At 41.7% G+C, this 16466-nt stretch overlaps 1 protein-coding gene across 3 annotated transcripts in view; it reads right to left on the reverse strand.

The window, feature by feature from the left end:
- The window catches only part of LOC136872067 (leucine-rich repeat-containing protein 15), a 444903-nt gene that overhangs the window by 28597 nt on the left and 399840 nt on the right, over positions 1 to 16466 (reverse strand). For all 3 annotated transcript variants that reach the window (XM_067145928.2, XM_067145930.2, XM_067145929.2), the window contains one exon: positions 5702 to 6314. In XM_067145928.2, the coding sequence (XP_067002029.2) occupies positions 5702 to 6314 (613 nt within the window). The remainder of the gene's footprint in view (positions 1 to 5701; positions 6315 to 16466) is intronic.

The following is a 16466-nucleotide window of genomic DNA, read 5'->3' on the forward strand; positions in this document are numbered from 1 at the left end:
AAATACAGAACTAGTGGATCTTTAGATGCTGTGACATTTAACATTTAAAGCTAATACGAAAACATAACATGACTTCAAGTCCGACTCTGTAATGACAGGCACACTCGCAAAGGCGATCGTGAGTTGAGAATCAATCTTTTACGAACAACTAAAATCATAGGTATTAATCAAGGCTTAATACTGCCCCAGTTTAAAGAAGGACGAGAACTACGAGCATTATTCCACTTCTAGGTCGCAGAAAGTACCACACAGTAATTTAAGATTATTTCGTTACGGATTTGTAAATTATGTTGATATTCAGATATAAATATTTGTAATTTCTGTGTTATGTACGGTAGTAGATTTTTAAGACTTTCCATCGGGGAGGAGGTACAATTCAAGCACACGGTAATTTTAAATTCCTCTAACCCACATTTCCAGTAGTCTGAATAGGTAACAATGTATAATACGTTAGAAGAGTGTTAGAAAAAAAAAAGTTATATTTACTTCTGTCGACCAAACTATTATGCTCATTCGAATTTTGAGGTTGTTTCTGATATAACCAATACATAGGCCTATAAAAATCCAATTACACCATACTTTTCCTCGTTTTATTTCACGTCAGTCTCGAACGTTTAGAATTTTAAATTTGTACTTTAATATTTTTTTATGGCAAATGGAACTCAGGAAGTGCCCGTTTTTTAAACGTGTTTCAACCATACGTCAATTTTAAGAAAATATTTCTCAAAACACGTCATCAGATCGAATCCAAATTTTAACACAATATACAATGTAATGTTTTATACATTATTTATAAATTTAAGAATTGTATGTTCCCAAGAACAAAAGCTGTTATCAATTTTGTAAGACAACGTTTTCTCGGCTGAGGTTGGTTGTAAAACTGCATTCCTGGTCGCGTTGTAATCTTTATATATCCAATGGTTATGCTGCATGGCTGTGAAATTCGTAAATGAATTCAATTCCTTTATATCAGTTTGTATTTATATTGGATAGAATGATATACTGTACATCACTGAATGGCCGGTACAAGGAAAGACGTGAGGCGTTGCCGCGCACACCCTCATTTGTTCGGTAGGAGTACGTTATTTTGCAACCGTTTTATACAACGGTTGTCTGCGCGCAACGGTTGCGGCGACAACCGTTCTCTGGGCGCAACTGTTTTGCCCAATACCAGTCGAGCGAGACTCGGAGTATTTGGTCCGCTATGAGAGAGCGCCCTCCTGCACAGGGCCAGCAGCGCATCGGGCCGCAGTACAGTACAACTCGCGCCCTTGATAATAATAGTAAAATATTTCCCTTGTTAACATTTAAAATTAAAATTCCCTAATTTAATGGAACCCCGTGGGGGGCGCGCGCCTTAGCGCCTCGAAAATAACTGCTTTTTTCGGAAAGGTGGAAGCTCAGCAGCAGAATACAAGCTACATTACGAGGAGGATAAAGTCGAAATGGCAAATTCATTTAAATACCTGGGAATCACCATACAGACTACCGGAACGTTCAGAGTACACATCAATGGGGACGTTAAACTTTGAACAGCCCCCCGAGGTGTTATTCGTCAGGAGTGGGCGATGCGAGGACATCGGGTTTCATCCTCTCTCTACCTCATTATCATCATCATCATCATCATCATCATCATCATCATCATCATCATCATCATCATCATCAAGCCCTATACAACATATAACAAGCAGTCATCATAATGGACGCAAAAACACACATACCTAATGATTTTCGCTACTATGACAAGGAGTAACTAATTCCATGGCCACGGATGTCCCCGCAAATAAATTAAGATCGCAGTCCGCCCATCATCACGGCCAATGGATCGTATTCAAGTTCCTGGATATTAGAAAACTAACAAGCACACACACTCAGACTCTTTCTCGTCGCTTTTTTTAATGCTATTTGTTCGGGGCGTCGACCCATGTGGATCTTTTGCCCCTATTGGCACCATATTGTATGAACCTGCGTGTGGAATGTTGTGTGTGAAGAAAGGAAGATTAAGGACGTCACAAACACCCAGTCCCCAGGCCAGGGATATTATTCATTACAGGAATCGAACCCGTGGCCGCTGGGAGACAGGCTTTGCAGTATTCAATCTCCTTGCCTTATTGAAGTCGATAAAGTCCACGGCTGCATTTTTTATTCACTGCAGTTTTGTTTACATACTCAGTTACGTACACAATTGAAGGTAAGTGCTTTGTGGCATTTGTTCTAATAACGGCGTGTGGCCTCCGGAGAGGCCTGGGGCAGGTCTTTCGAGTTGACACCGTACAGGCGATTTGCGCGTCTGTTAGGATCCTACTTAATACCAAGCAACCACTGTTCAGCCCGAAGGTAACAGATTACGAGGTGTCGCTTGGTCAGCGCGACGAATCCTCTCGGCATTCGAGACTGGGGCCGCTATCTCACCGTCGAATAGTTCATCAGTTGTAATCACGGGTTCGGAATTATACCGGGTGGTACAGCTGCCCCTATTCACGCAGTTTTATGCAACCCGCAGATTATAGTCGAACCTAAAAATATTGACCTTGACTACTCACTACAATGTCTGCTCTTACAACGCTTTCCATGATTCCTTTATTCGTGTCAAGCAAATCAGCATTAATGATAAAATACCGATTGATGGTAAAGAATCGTGAACATTATGTGTCGCAGAAACGTCCTGTACAGAGAATATTATTGGTGAATGACTAGAAGTAGCAGCAACACAACAGCGCTAAACAGCAACCCGTGATACCCGAGCTTGCTAAAAGTTAGAGGAGAGTACCGGTGTGCGTTAGTAGGCGGTTCGAGTCCTGTGTACGACGAATATTTTTATTGCGTTGTTGATGTTCGTGAGAGTCGTGTTGTTGACGACAAATCTAAATCATGATCAGTTCTCATATTGCAGGTACTCAGCTATGTTTGTTTTTTAAGGAGCTCTTAAAAGAGCTATTTGCAATAAAGTGAGATTGTACCGACAGCGGTGCGATGGGCTTATGCATGGCCATTCGATTAATGAAGCAAATGTTCAAAATGACCACCTGCTTCGTTAATGCACATCTGAGCACGGTGGAGGAGAGACATTCTTGCTTGCTGCAACATATGTGGTAGAATCTGCCTGCAGGCTTCCGTGATGAGCCGCCGTAAATGATTCGGGCTCTCAGGCTCCTGCTCATAGACTCTTTCCTTTAAATAACCCCAGAGGAAAAAGTCGAGTGGAGTAAGGTCAGGTGATCTAGCCGGCCATGTGACCGGACCCCCTCGTCCAATCCATCGTCCAGGATATGTCCTATGCAAGTGGTTCCGTACTGCCAACGACCAGTGTGGGGGAGCTCCATCCTGCTGGAACCACATCCGTAACCGTGTCATAAGGGGCACATCCTCCAATAAGAGTGGGAGGTACTCACGAAGAAACTCTAGATAGCGTCGTCCCGTGAGGTTTCCTTCGAAGAAATATGGTCCAATTATCTTGTCACCTAGTATCCCGCACCACACGTTGACGCCCCATTGTACCTGAATTCGAGCTCCCCTGATCCAGTGAGGATTTTCAACGCTCCAGTAATGGAAGTTGTGACGATTAACAGTTCCGTTGTTGTGAAATCTGGATTCATCACTAAAGAGAATGTCCATTAAGAAATTCGCATCAGCTTCAACTCTTTGTAATATCCATTGCGAAAATTCTATCCGTTTTGGAAAGTCATCTCCGTGAAGTTCCTGGTGCAGCTGTTGATGGAAAGGGTGGAATTTATGGCGGTGCAATATTCGCAGTACAGATACATGACTGATGTTCAGTTCATTTCCTATGGCCCGTGGGCTTGTGTGCGGGTTGTATGCAATTGCATTTTGAACAGCTTCGTCGTTATTTCCAGACGTCACTGGAGCATCCCGAACGGGGGGTAATGTATGAAATGACCCCGTTGCACGCAACCGTCTTTCAACACGTCGAAATGTATCTGCAGTTGGCAGCCTTCGTCCAGGAAATCGTTCTTGATACAAGCGTCTGGCTTCCCGTGCATTTTGCCTTGCTTCTCCATAAAGTAGTACCATATTCACATAATCATCCCGTGAATACATAATGTTTGCTTTCGTGCTAACCGTACAGTACGTGCTCACACGTTGCTGCTAGGATTACGATATGCTGTTTCATGTGCCCTACGTATGAAGTGTAGACCGCTGTTAGTTGGTCTTCGAGTCGAACGTGCGCAGTTGCTTGGTTGAATGGGTGGGTCAGAATGTTGACAACACGTGCACTGCGCTTCATTCCCTGTAGTCGTTTGCCATATGGAAGTAGCATGTTATTATTCCTTTCGTATGTATGCTTTCTTTGTAAAGGTGGCAAATTACTTTTGAGACTTAAGAACGTTAAATATTTATTACGAATGGCCTTACAAGTATAATATAAAAATAAAATTGAAAAGCTCGTAACTAGATTCGAACTCTAAATGCCTGCTAACATATCGTATGCTAGCTGCGATTGGTGCCATGTAGCCACTTCAGGCGACAAAGAATTGGTCTCGTAGCTCTGTACTAATGGAATTACCTAGGCTATCGCTTCGATACCGATCGTTGATGTTAAAAGTTCTGAACTCGAATGTGCAAACACCACAGTGAACTAAAGAATCGGGTCTCTCTTACGCCCAGATAGTTGCAACCATTTTCTACGCGTTACTTGGTTGAATGAGTCCAGCGTTATGTTTCAGGTGGTATTCACAATCGGTGCGTATGTGGCGATATTTATGATACCTGTTTATTATAACTTCCGTAGAAGAATATCGGAGACTTCAGAAAGGTCTTCGTAAACGATGCCTAGGCGAATACGAAATGACATTAAAAAATGCATGACTCAAGAATGGTTGAAACCCTTCCTGCTTCAAGTAACCTATCAAGTACGACTTCCATACGTAATTCCGCGCAGCTATTTGCAACGTACAGGCGCCATCCTTGTAACTCTATATTCACGAGGAGAGCGGAAGTTCCCGCTTCGACAAGTTACTGATGAGTTACAGCCTTATGGTCCCGTTTTATGCCTTTTTTGATCGTTCTAACGGTAGTAATTACATGGCGTAAGCTATCACATCTGCTGTACAGCATTTGCGTGCCACAGATTATAAACTACAGTGCAAAACACGTTTCTATCAACTTCGATGTGATGAGACTGTACAAAATGGTGGTGCATTGACATGTCTGTAATTGGTCTTACTCTATCACGTTTTCTATGATACCACGACCGCCCTTTCTATCAAAAGAAAATGGCCTCTTGGACCAATCAGGTGCGCAATTCTCTACCGACAGCTATAGGCGTGTTTATGGTTTGTACAGTATAGTAACATTTCGTAAAAATTAGTAGAGTATTGGACACCGCTCTACATACAATGGTACAGTGTTTTTGAGATGGACCTCACTTACTGCCTCTTGTACCATTTTTCCATTGTGCGGAGAAGTCTACATCGGGTTAACTGCACATAACATTGCTGTAAGGTGTTGCGCAAGATGAGACTAAGAGGCATTTACGTCCTAGCTGGTTGCATATATTCGGGAAAAAATAGGGGCAGCTGTACCACCCGGTATATCTTACTTATAGCAACCAAATAGCCTGTCTTGTTCTTGTCCAAATGGAATTACCCGGCGCAGCAGCAGTAGTTTGGAACTCTTCTCCCACCACTAAGTGAGTTAGTGAAACTTTAAAATGGTCTATACACACATGCGGTTTATTTACCTGCTAACGTAAGGCGATGAAGCTTCACATTCGGCGTGAGGGCATCGCTGGTCACCATGGAGATATCGTTATCATCCAGCCTGAGCTCCTTGAGGCTGTGCAGTGGGGCGATGAGGTCAGCGGTCAGAGCCCGAAGGAAGTTATGAGCCAGGTCAAGCTGCGTCAACTGCTCTAGGTGGGCGAGAGACGCCCCAGATACGGCCACGATACGATTATGAGCCAGGTTCAGCTGCATCAAGTTCCGCAGCTCCCGGAAGGCGTGATCTTCGAGAACGTCGATGTGGTTGTGATGGAGTGTCAGCGAGTTGAGAGCGTAGAAGTCTTTGAGTGCACCACGTCTCACGCTACTGAACTGGTTGTGCGACATCTGGAGGGTATGCAGAGCTCGGAGCGGGGGCACTGTAGAGGGACCTAAGGGGCCCACCAACAAGTTGTCGCTGAGGTCCAAGTCGCGTAGGATACGTAAACCCTTCAGAGCTGACACTGTCCCTATCCCGAGTCTGTTCCCTCTCAGGCGGAGAGTCTGAAGCTCTGGAAGTTCGAGGAATGTATCGGGAGCCAGCTGTGTCAGATGGTTCTCGCTCAACTCCAGGAATGTTAAATTGGACAGTCCCTGAAAAATAAACAAGTGTACATATCAGTGAAACTGTTTGAAATGCAAGATGTTCAAATGGTACAATTTATCACCGGATAACAAGCCACAAAATATTTAATATATTTTCTGATGCTTAAGGGGCTTTATACACTAAACAAATATTGAATTTTAACTTTTTTTAAGTTTCATCCATTAACGAGATTTTGTAACACAAAGGAAATAAGAACATGACAAGCTCATGTCTTAACAATAAAAAATTCCTGTTTTTTTTTCACAGAAGACATCCTGTCATCCTTAACATCCGTTGGTATGCAAAGAAACATCACAAAAATTCCTGAATATTGTGCAAAATTGAATCTGTGTAGAATTAGAGATAGTAGAATAACATAGAGTATTTAGGAATAATATTAATATCTAATGGCAAGTGGAAAGAATAAATAAGACGAGGAAAAATGAAAGGACTCGCAGCTTTATGTAGCACGAGGTGTTTTGAGAGGAAGATGCCATATACTAAATACCTATAAACTGCAGAAAGTTCTAAAGTCGATTGTAAAATCCAGAACATTGTACGGAACAGAAATATGGGGCTTGAAGAAGGCAGTAAGAAACTGGGGGTAATATATAATTTCTGCAAAATAATAATGGGACTACCAGAATGTACAACAAATAGTCGAGTTAGACTTCTATGTGAAGATATAAGTATTGTAAGAAACCCAGAGGATCCTTTCAGAATCGTAGATACAACAGAGATAAATGTAGTGGTAGTGGGGTCGCAGACTCAAATTTGAGCTATGAGCGCAGTAGCTGAACATAAATTCCAGTACCGCAGACCCTGACCAAGGCAAACTTAAAAACAGTTTGAAATTGAACTCGTGCATCGAAGAGAGCCACAAAATGTTCCCACACTAATAGATAGAAGGAAAGGAGAAGGACAAAGGAAAATAACATATATTCAAAATAAATTTCAATAAAGGGAAAAGATAGGGTAGAAACATAGGCCTGACAATATTCTTCAAAGAGGGCATAAGGTACTTTCAGCTTGTAGGTACAATACTTTTCAGTATGTCACATAGGTTATTTATGTCGCACGTTTCCCATAACGTAGCAGTTATAATCCTTAAAACATAAATGTGTCATCCTTTGCACTTTTGTAACTCAGAGGTTACTAGGTTTCAAACAATCTTAAGGAGAAATTCAAAACGAATTCTCATTTTTAAGGTTTTAGCAAAGTAAAGTAAAGTCTTCTCCGTACAGGCCATGAAGGCCCTTGGAGGGGTGGAAGGTAAAGGCTTCCACTATCCGTAACCTCAGCACTTGATGGGGTAGAGTGGTTAGCTCTACGCCCGGCCGCCTTTGCCCCCAGGAATTAACCTGGTACTCATGTTTGGTGTCGGCTGAGTGAACCTCAGGGCCATATGCACCTCCGGAAGTGGAAATCTCATTTCTTAAATTTTACGACTTCCTGAGGGGGATTCGAACCCACGTCCTTCCGGGCGAACCGAGCACACCTTTACCGCCTCGGCCAGGCAGCCCCTTTTTAAGGTTTTAACCAGTACCAAAACAGAGACCAAGTCTCAAAGCCTAAAACAAATACGAATCCTCCCCTCTCATTATTAACTGCAGATCAAGAGTTAAAAAATAGCTAACGTCGACGCCGTAAAAGCCCTAATAGGCCTGATATACAAGGAGGCGCATGCGTAAGAAAGGGATTCAATATGTTAGCCTCCATGAAAAAAGGAGAAATAAACAAGGTGTGGTAGCCGTGGAAACACTCAAAATAGTAAATAAAGGGAGCCGAAATGACAACCAAACTAGAAAAATGTATTAGCAGAAACAAAATTGGAACATATTAAATCCAAAAGTAAAACAAACTAAAAACGATTTCTTTAGAAAGTAATGGGCATAAATCACAGGCAAATGTGTGTGTGTGTGTCTACATTCCATGCTCTGTTGCTTCGATTCGAGCGTGATATGCAAAACCCATGTTTCGTCCCCCGTTACGATCTGACTCAACATGTCGTCACCTTCTTTAGCATAACGAGTTAGAAACGTCATCTGATACTCAAATCTGTACAAAAACAAAAGGTTCGCCTATAAAGGCGAAGGCCAAACAGACTCTGTCCCAGCAGAAGAACTCTTGGTTATCGGAGCAGGCGGCAAGTGTCTATGAAGAGGGTACCGGTATTCAAAACTTAGTTGTAAGGCATGATAAGTGTTTAAACACACTTGGCGTCTATGTTGAAAAATAAAGTACGTAGAATCTGCAAAGTGTTTGAAAATCGTATTTCGTTGTGTAGTTATTTTCAAAAGGCCCTTACTTAAAAAACACGCCTCGTAGATAAACTGAATGTAATGAGGAAAATCATGCATGTATCAAAAATGGGTTACAATAAATGATTACTTTCTCCCCAGCTCCAAGTGATCCAGAATTAGGGGGTGGGATTATTCTATTCTAAGAAAAGAACGCTATTCTATCCTAAATACACTGACTGACAGAGCAAATGCAACACCAAGAAGGAGTGGTCAGAACTTTATGCCAATTGCAGGGTAGACTAACGTCACTGAGGTATGCTCATGATGTGAAATGCGCCGCTGTGCTGCGCACGTAGCGAACGATAAATGGGACACGGCGTTGGCGAATGGCCCACTTCGTACCGTGATTTCTCAGCCGACAGTCATTGTAGAACGTGTTGTCGTGTGCCACAGGGCACGTGTATAGCTAAGAATGCCAGGCCGCCGTCAACGGAGGCATTTCCAGCAGACAGATGACTTTACGAGGGGTATGGTGATCGGGCTGAGAAGGGCAGGTTGGTCGCTTCGTCAAATCGCAGCCGATACCCATAGGGATGTGTCCACGGTGCAGCGCCTGTGGCGAAGATGGTTGGCGCAGGGACATGTGGCACGTGCGAGGGGTCCAGGCGCAGCCCGAGTGACGTCAGCATGCGAGGATCGGCGCATCCGCCGCCAAGCGGTGGCAGCCCCGCACGCCAAGTCAACCGCCATTCTTCAGCATGTGCAAGACACCCTGGCTGTTCCAATATCGACCAGAACAATTTCCCGTCGATTGGTTGAAGGAGGCCTGCACTCCCGGCGTCCGCTCAGAAGACTACCATTGACTCCACAGCGTAGACGTGCACGCCTGGCATGGTGCCGGGCTAGAGCGACTTGGATGAGGGAATGGCGGAACGTCGTGTTCTCCGATGAGTCACGCTTCTGTTCTGTCAGTGATAGTCACCGCAGACGAGTGTGGCGTCGGCGTGGAGAAAGGTCAAATCCGGCAGTAACTGTGGAGCGCCCTACCGCTAGACAACGCGGCATCATGGTTTGGGGCGCTATTGCGTATGATTCCACGTCACCTCTAGTGCGTATTCAAGGCACGTTAAATGCCCACCGCTACGTGCAGCATGTGCTGCGGCCGGTGGTACTCCCGTACCTTCAGGGGCTGCCCAATGCTCTGTTTCAGCAGGATAATGCCCGCCCACACACTGCTCGCATCTCCCAACAGGCTCTACGAGGTGTACAGATGCTTCCGTGGCCAGCGTACTCTCCGGATCTCTCACCAATCGAACACGTGTGGGATCTCATTGGACACCGTTTGCAAACTCTGCCCCAGCCTCGTACGGACGACCAACTGTGGCAAATGGTTGACAGAGAATGGAGAACCATCCCTCAGGACACCATCCGCACTCTTATTGACTCTGTACCTCGACGTGTTTCTGCGTGCATCGCCGCTCGCGGTGGTCCTACATCCTACTGAGTCGATGCCGTGCGCATTGTGTAACCTGCATATCGGTTTGAAATAAACATCAATTATTCGTCCGTGCCGTCTCTGTTTTTCTCCCAACTTTCATCCCTTTCGAACCACTCCTTCTTGGTGTTGCATTTGCTCTGTCAGTCAGTGTAGAATGCATCTTCTTTTATTTCTGTTCCAGTTTCCATGCAAAAAATCCCAGTAGTTTTCTTTAGATATTTAACCAACGTTTATTAGAGTTGCATGCTCCAGTCAGGATAGTGGAAGTAGTACATGAGCACAACAGTACTCTGTACCTCACAAGGCGTTCGATTCTCTTGACCAGTGACTAAACAGAGTCAAGCGACTCTTTGACCTTATAACTTAATTCGATGATACATCTAGAATGTTTCAGTATTCTTTAGAGGTAAGCTATTCTTGAGAACGAACCAAAAGTATATTCTACGCCACCATTTTCCCTTATTTCGGGTTCATTGCCATGACCATTATCTCCCATCTTGTCATATCCACCGTGTCCTCTTTCGTCACTCCTTTAGCCACTCTCTATAACGTCTCCCCATCTGACCCTTTGCCTTCCTCTAGATCTGGTACCCTCGAACACCAAGGCTACTTGGCGCCCGGGGCTAACTAGATGGTAGTCGCCCCATAACACTAAAAAGTTTAAGGATCAATGAGTTTAATTTAAACACAGTTTAATGTTCATAGGTGTTTATTTTTAATAAGTAGTATGCCACTTTAACACATTATAAAGATAAATATATGAATAAAATAAAATTGTTAGTATTAAAATGTTAGTTTGTTTGAAAAATAATAAAAATTAAAGAGAAAAGAAGTTTGAGAGTGATAACAAAAACTTAAAAATGTGCCTTCCTAGCCTTGATGGATGCAAACTTATTCATAATAGAGTTGAAGTCTATAGTAGCAGCCACATCACGTTCAATTGATAAAATTGCTAAATTACTTAGTCTTTCTTGCGTCATTGTAGATATTAAATAATTTCTAATAAGCTTCATCTTACTAAAAAATCGTTCACAAGATGCCACAGACCTGGAATCGTTGAAAGTAGTTTGAAAGCGATGATCAAGTTACTGTATGCCTCTAATCCCAAACAAGATAAATATAACAAAATATCTTTGGGTTTCTTTAAGTCGATCTTTTCATTATTATTTTTTGATCTTCGTAATAAAACTATGGCATCTTTAATATCTTCAAAGAGATCTTCTCCGATTAAATCTTCAGGGTACTTCTCTGCACGTTCGAAACATTTCCTCTTTAGAGTGTTCAAAACGTTTTCATCTGGGGCTTCATTATGAATGTATTAATCAAAATTACGGAGGAAGCCAAAACGTTCATCCAGTTCCTTGATATTGGCGAACCCTTCACTTAACTCCCGAATAAGTTTATCTAAGATCTCTATTGTGCTCCGCTTTCATCTTTCCAGGAAAGTCCAACACCATCAGTGGCTTCCCCTGGCATTTTCCGCTTTACTCTTTGTCTTCGTTCCGTGGGTTCTTTCCATTCCTCGCACCGAGGTGCAGACTGGAAAGAAATAGAGTTAGAAATGGCTGTGGAAGTAAGGAGAAATTGAAGGAACTTACTAGAAAATTGAATCTAGCATAGAAGGCAGCTAAGGATAACATGATGGCAAGCATAATTGGCAGTCATACGAATTTTAGTAAAAAATGGAAGGGTATGTATAGGTATTTTAAGGCAGAAACTGGTTCCAAGAAGGACATTCCAGGAATAATTAATGAACAAGGGGAGTGTGTATGTAAGGATCTTCAAAAGGCAGAAGTATTCAGTCAGCAGTATGTATTGTTGGTTACAAGGATAATGTCGAGATAGACGAGGAGACTAAGGCCAAAGAAGTAATAAAATTTACATATGATAACAATGACATTTACAATAAGATATAAAAGTTGAAAACTAGAAAAGCGACTGGAATTGATCAGATTTCTGGGGATATACTAAAGACAATGGGTTGGGATATAGTACCATATATGAAGTACTTATTTGATTATTGTTTAGTCGGAGGAGCTATACCAGATGAATGGAAAGTTGCTATCAATCAATCAATCAATACTGATCTGCATTTAGGGCAGTCGCCCAGGTGGCAGATTCCCTATCTGTTGCTTTCCTAGCCTTTTCCGAAATGATTTCAAAGAAATTGGAAATTTATTGAACATCTCCCTTGGTAAGTTATTCCAATCCCTAACTCCCCTTCCTATAAATGAATATTTGCCCCAGTTTGTCCTCTTGAATTCCAACTTTATCTTCATATCGTGATCTTTCCTAATTTTATAAACGCCATTCAAACCTATTCGTCTACTAATGTCATTCCACGCCATCTGTCCGCTGACAGCTCGGAACATACCACTTAGTCGAGCAGCTCTTCTTCTTTCTCTCAATTCTTCCCAACCCAAACATTGCAACATTTTTGTAACGCTACTCTTTTGTCGGAAATCACCCAGAACAAATCGAGCTGCTTTTCTTTGGATTTTTTCCAGTTCTTGAATCAGGTAATCCTGGTGAGGGTCCCATACACTCGAACCATACCCTAGTTGGGGTCTTACCAGAGACTTATATGCACTCTCCTTTACATCCTTACTACAACCCCTAAACACCCTCATAACCATGTGTAGAGATCGGTACCCTTTATTTACAATCCCATTTATGTGATTACCCCAGTGAAGATCCTTCCTTATATTAACACCTAGATACTTACAATGATCCCCAAAAGGAACTTTCACCCCATCAACGCAGTAATTAAAACTGAGAGGACTTTTCCTATTTGTGAAACTCACAACCTGACTTTTAGCCCCGTTTATCAACATACCATTGCCTGCTGTCCATCTCACAACATTTTCGAGGTCACGTTGCAGTTGCTCACAATCTTGTAACTTATTTATCACTCTATAGAGAATAACATCATCCGCAAAAAGCCTTACCTCCGATTCCACTCCTTTACTCATATCATTTATATATATATATATAGGAAAACATAAAGGTCCGATAACACTGCCCTGAGGAACTCCCCTCTCAACTATTACAGGGTCAGACAAAGCTTCACCTACTCTAACTCTCTGAGATCTATTTTCTAGTTATATAGCAACCCATTCAGTCACTCTTTTGTCTAGTCCAATTGCACTCATTTTTGCCAGTAGTCTCCCATGATCCACCCTATCAAATGCTTTAGACATGTCAATCGCGATACAGTCCATTTGACCTCCAGAATCCAAGATATCTGCTATATCTTGCTGGAATCCTACAAGTTGAGCTTAGTTGCCCCTGTGTATAAAGGAAAGGGTGATAGACACAAAGCTGAAAATTACAGGCCAGTAAGTTTGACATGCATTGTATGTAAGCTTTGGGAAGGCATTCTTTCTGATTATATTAGAAATGTTTGTGAATTAATAACTGGTTCGATAGAAGGCAGTTCGGTTTTAGGAAAGGTTATTCCACTGAAGCTCAACTTGTAGGATTCCAGCAAGATATAGCAGATATCTTGGATTCTGCAGGTCAAATGGACTGTATCGCGATTGACCTGTCTAAAGCATTTGATAGGGTGGATCATGGGAGACTACTGGCAAAAATGAGTGCAACTGGACTAGACAAAAGAGTGACTGAATGGGTTGCTATATTTCTAGAAAATAGATCTCAGAGAATTAGAGTAAGTGAAGCTTTATCTGACCCTGTAATAATTAAGAGGGGAATTCCTCAAGGCAGTATTATCGGACCTTTATGTTTTCTTATATATATAAATGATATGAGTAAAGGAGTGGAATTGGAGGTAAGGCTTTTTGCGGATGATGTTATTCTCTATAGAGTGATAAATAAGTTACAAGATTGTGAGCAACTGCAACGTGACCTCGAAAATGTTGTGAGATGGACAGCAGGCAATGGTATGTTGATAAACGAGGTTAAAAGTCAGGTTGTGAGTTTCACAAATAGGAAAAGTCCTCTCAGTTTTAATTACTGCGTTGATGGGGTGAAAGTTCCTTTTGGGGATCATTGTAAGTATCTAGGTGTTAATATAAGGAACGATCTTCATTGGGGTAATCACATAAATGGGATTGTAAATAAAGGGTACAAATCTCTGCACATGGTTATGACAGTGTTTAGGGGTTGTAGTAAGGATGTAAAAGAGAGGGCATATAAGTCTCTGGTAAGACCCCAACTAGAGTATGGTTCCAGTGTATGGGACCCTCACCAGGATTACCTGATTCAAGAACTGGAAAAAATCCAAAGAAAAGCAGCTCGATTTGTTCTGGGTGATTTCCGACAAAAGAGTAGCGTTACAAAAATGTTGCAATGTCTGGGTTGGGAAGAATTGAGAGAAAGAAGAAGAGCTGCTCGACTAAGTGGTATGTTCCGAGCTGTCAGCGGGGAGATGGCGTGGAATGACATTAGTAGACGAATAAGTTTGAATGGCGTTTATAAAAGTAGGAATGATCACAATATGAAGATAAAGTTGGAATTCAAGAGGACAAACTGGGGCAAATATTCATTTATAGGAAGGGGAGTTAGGAACTGGAATAACTTACCAAGGGAGATGTTCAATAAATTTCCAATTTCTTTGAAATCATTTAGGAAAAGGCTAGGAAAACAACAGATAGGGAATCTGCCACCTGGGCGACTGCCCTAAATGCAGATCAATATTGACTGATTGATTGATTGATTGATTGATTGACATCTTAGTAGCTTTTGATATAACATTAACTGGAATGGTTTCTCTTCACATATTAAGCTGATCTTGGACAGCTTGTAGACAAGTTATTACATGATTGAATGAAATGCGTTCGGTCAATTTTTGGAAGTACCTCAGCCCAGAAAAAAAGCAGAGTTACAAAGTCAAATCTTTCTATTGCATTAATTAACAGTGCTGCACTCTGTCTGGTATCTACGCTTTCAGTTGCAGCGTCTCTCTATTTTTCTAGAGCATGAAGGACTCCCTGCTTTAGAACTCCATGTTGTATCAAAGTATCCTTGAGGACACTCCACCTATGAGTCGAACGAGAGAAAATTGCATACACTTGTTGAACTGTTCCAAAAAACGTCACTGCACAAACGTTGACATAAGCAGCCTGAACGCCAACCAAATTGAGTGAGTGGTTGTCACAGGTGACAAACACGGCTTGATGGTTCAATTCTTTTAAACGTTGTTGGGCACCATTGTGAATTTCAGCCATTGTCGTCTGATTGTCGTAGGACTGACCTTTACAGTCTGCAAAGTACAAGCCATCTTCCTCCAGTTTCTTTTTTTTACCTCAGCAATTCCGCTGGCAGTTTTGTCTTTGATTGAAATAAAATCAATAAAACATTCCTCGATTTCAACGGAATTTTGCTTTACTTCCACAAATCTTATTACATGTGACATTTGTTCGTCATGTGACGTGTCAGGAGTGCTATCAAATAGAATACTGAAGTACTTAGCACGCTTGCAGGAAGTGATAATATTTTGGAACGTGGTCCCTGAAAGGTTTATAATTGAATTCTGTATTATAGGTGAAAGATATGATAAATGTTGAGCGTTATTGATCACTGATTGAAAATGGTCCCTCATAACAGGATCAAATTTAGCCAAATATTGAAATAGAGTAAGAAAATTCCCTGGACTGCTTGTAGTTTCTTCTAAAACTGATTCTCTGTGGCCTCCTAGGGCTAAGCTCTGTTGAGCCAGTGTCTGTATGGTAGCAATTATGCGTTCCAGAACTTCTCTCCAAATTATGTTTTGTTCTAATATTTGTTGCTGAAGAGTATTGTCAATTACTGAGCCTTGTTTTAACCTTCATTCTAAGCTTTTCCACTCCATAAAGGCAATCCTATGGGCAGGGCTGTTTTCATGATCTTGAATTAATGATCTTGATTTAATTTTCTCCACACTGCATTTTCTCCTGACTCATTGTTAAAGCTAGATTTCATGTTTCTTTGAGTAAATAACACACAACAAAAACAAAACGCAGATTTTTTGGACGGAGAAACACACACCCATGATCTGTTAACCTTTTCACCGTTCTTCAAAGTTTTTCAAACCAGTTTTTATGCAGAGAACGTCCTGATTCATCCGCAGGAAAAGTAGAATCTTTATTTTGTAACTGATAAGAGCCTTGCATTACAATTATATCACGAAATTTTTGTGAAATCTCCGAAGGCCACGATCCAATGTCACTTAACCACATTTTATCAAAATTGTCTTTGTCATGTTGAATCAAAGTTTCCTTTGAGTCAGTTTCGTTATTTGAACTTGATGAAGGTCCACTTCACTTGCACTTGATTCTAAGAGTTGGATTGAGAGATTCGAATCGTCTGCTTTAAGACAGTTACCATCAAGATTATCGTGTTTAGCCAATTTATTAACTACTGTGATATTTGATTCATTAATCTCAAGGCTTAAGTTGCTGTTGATACTGTCAAATTCA

The sequence above is a fragment of the Anabrus simplex genome, chromosome 4, assembly GCF_040414725.1.
Source record: "Anabrus simplex isolate iqAnaSimp1 chromosome 4, ASM4041472v1, whole genome shotgun sequence".
Classification (NCBI taxonomy): Eukaryota; Metazoa; Arthropoda; class Insecta; order Orthoptera; family Tettigoniidae; genus Anabrus; species Anabrus simplex.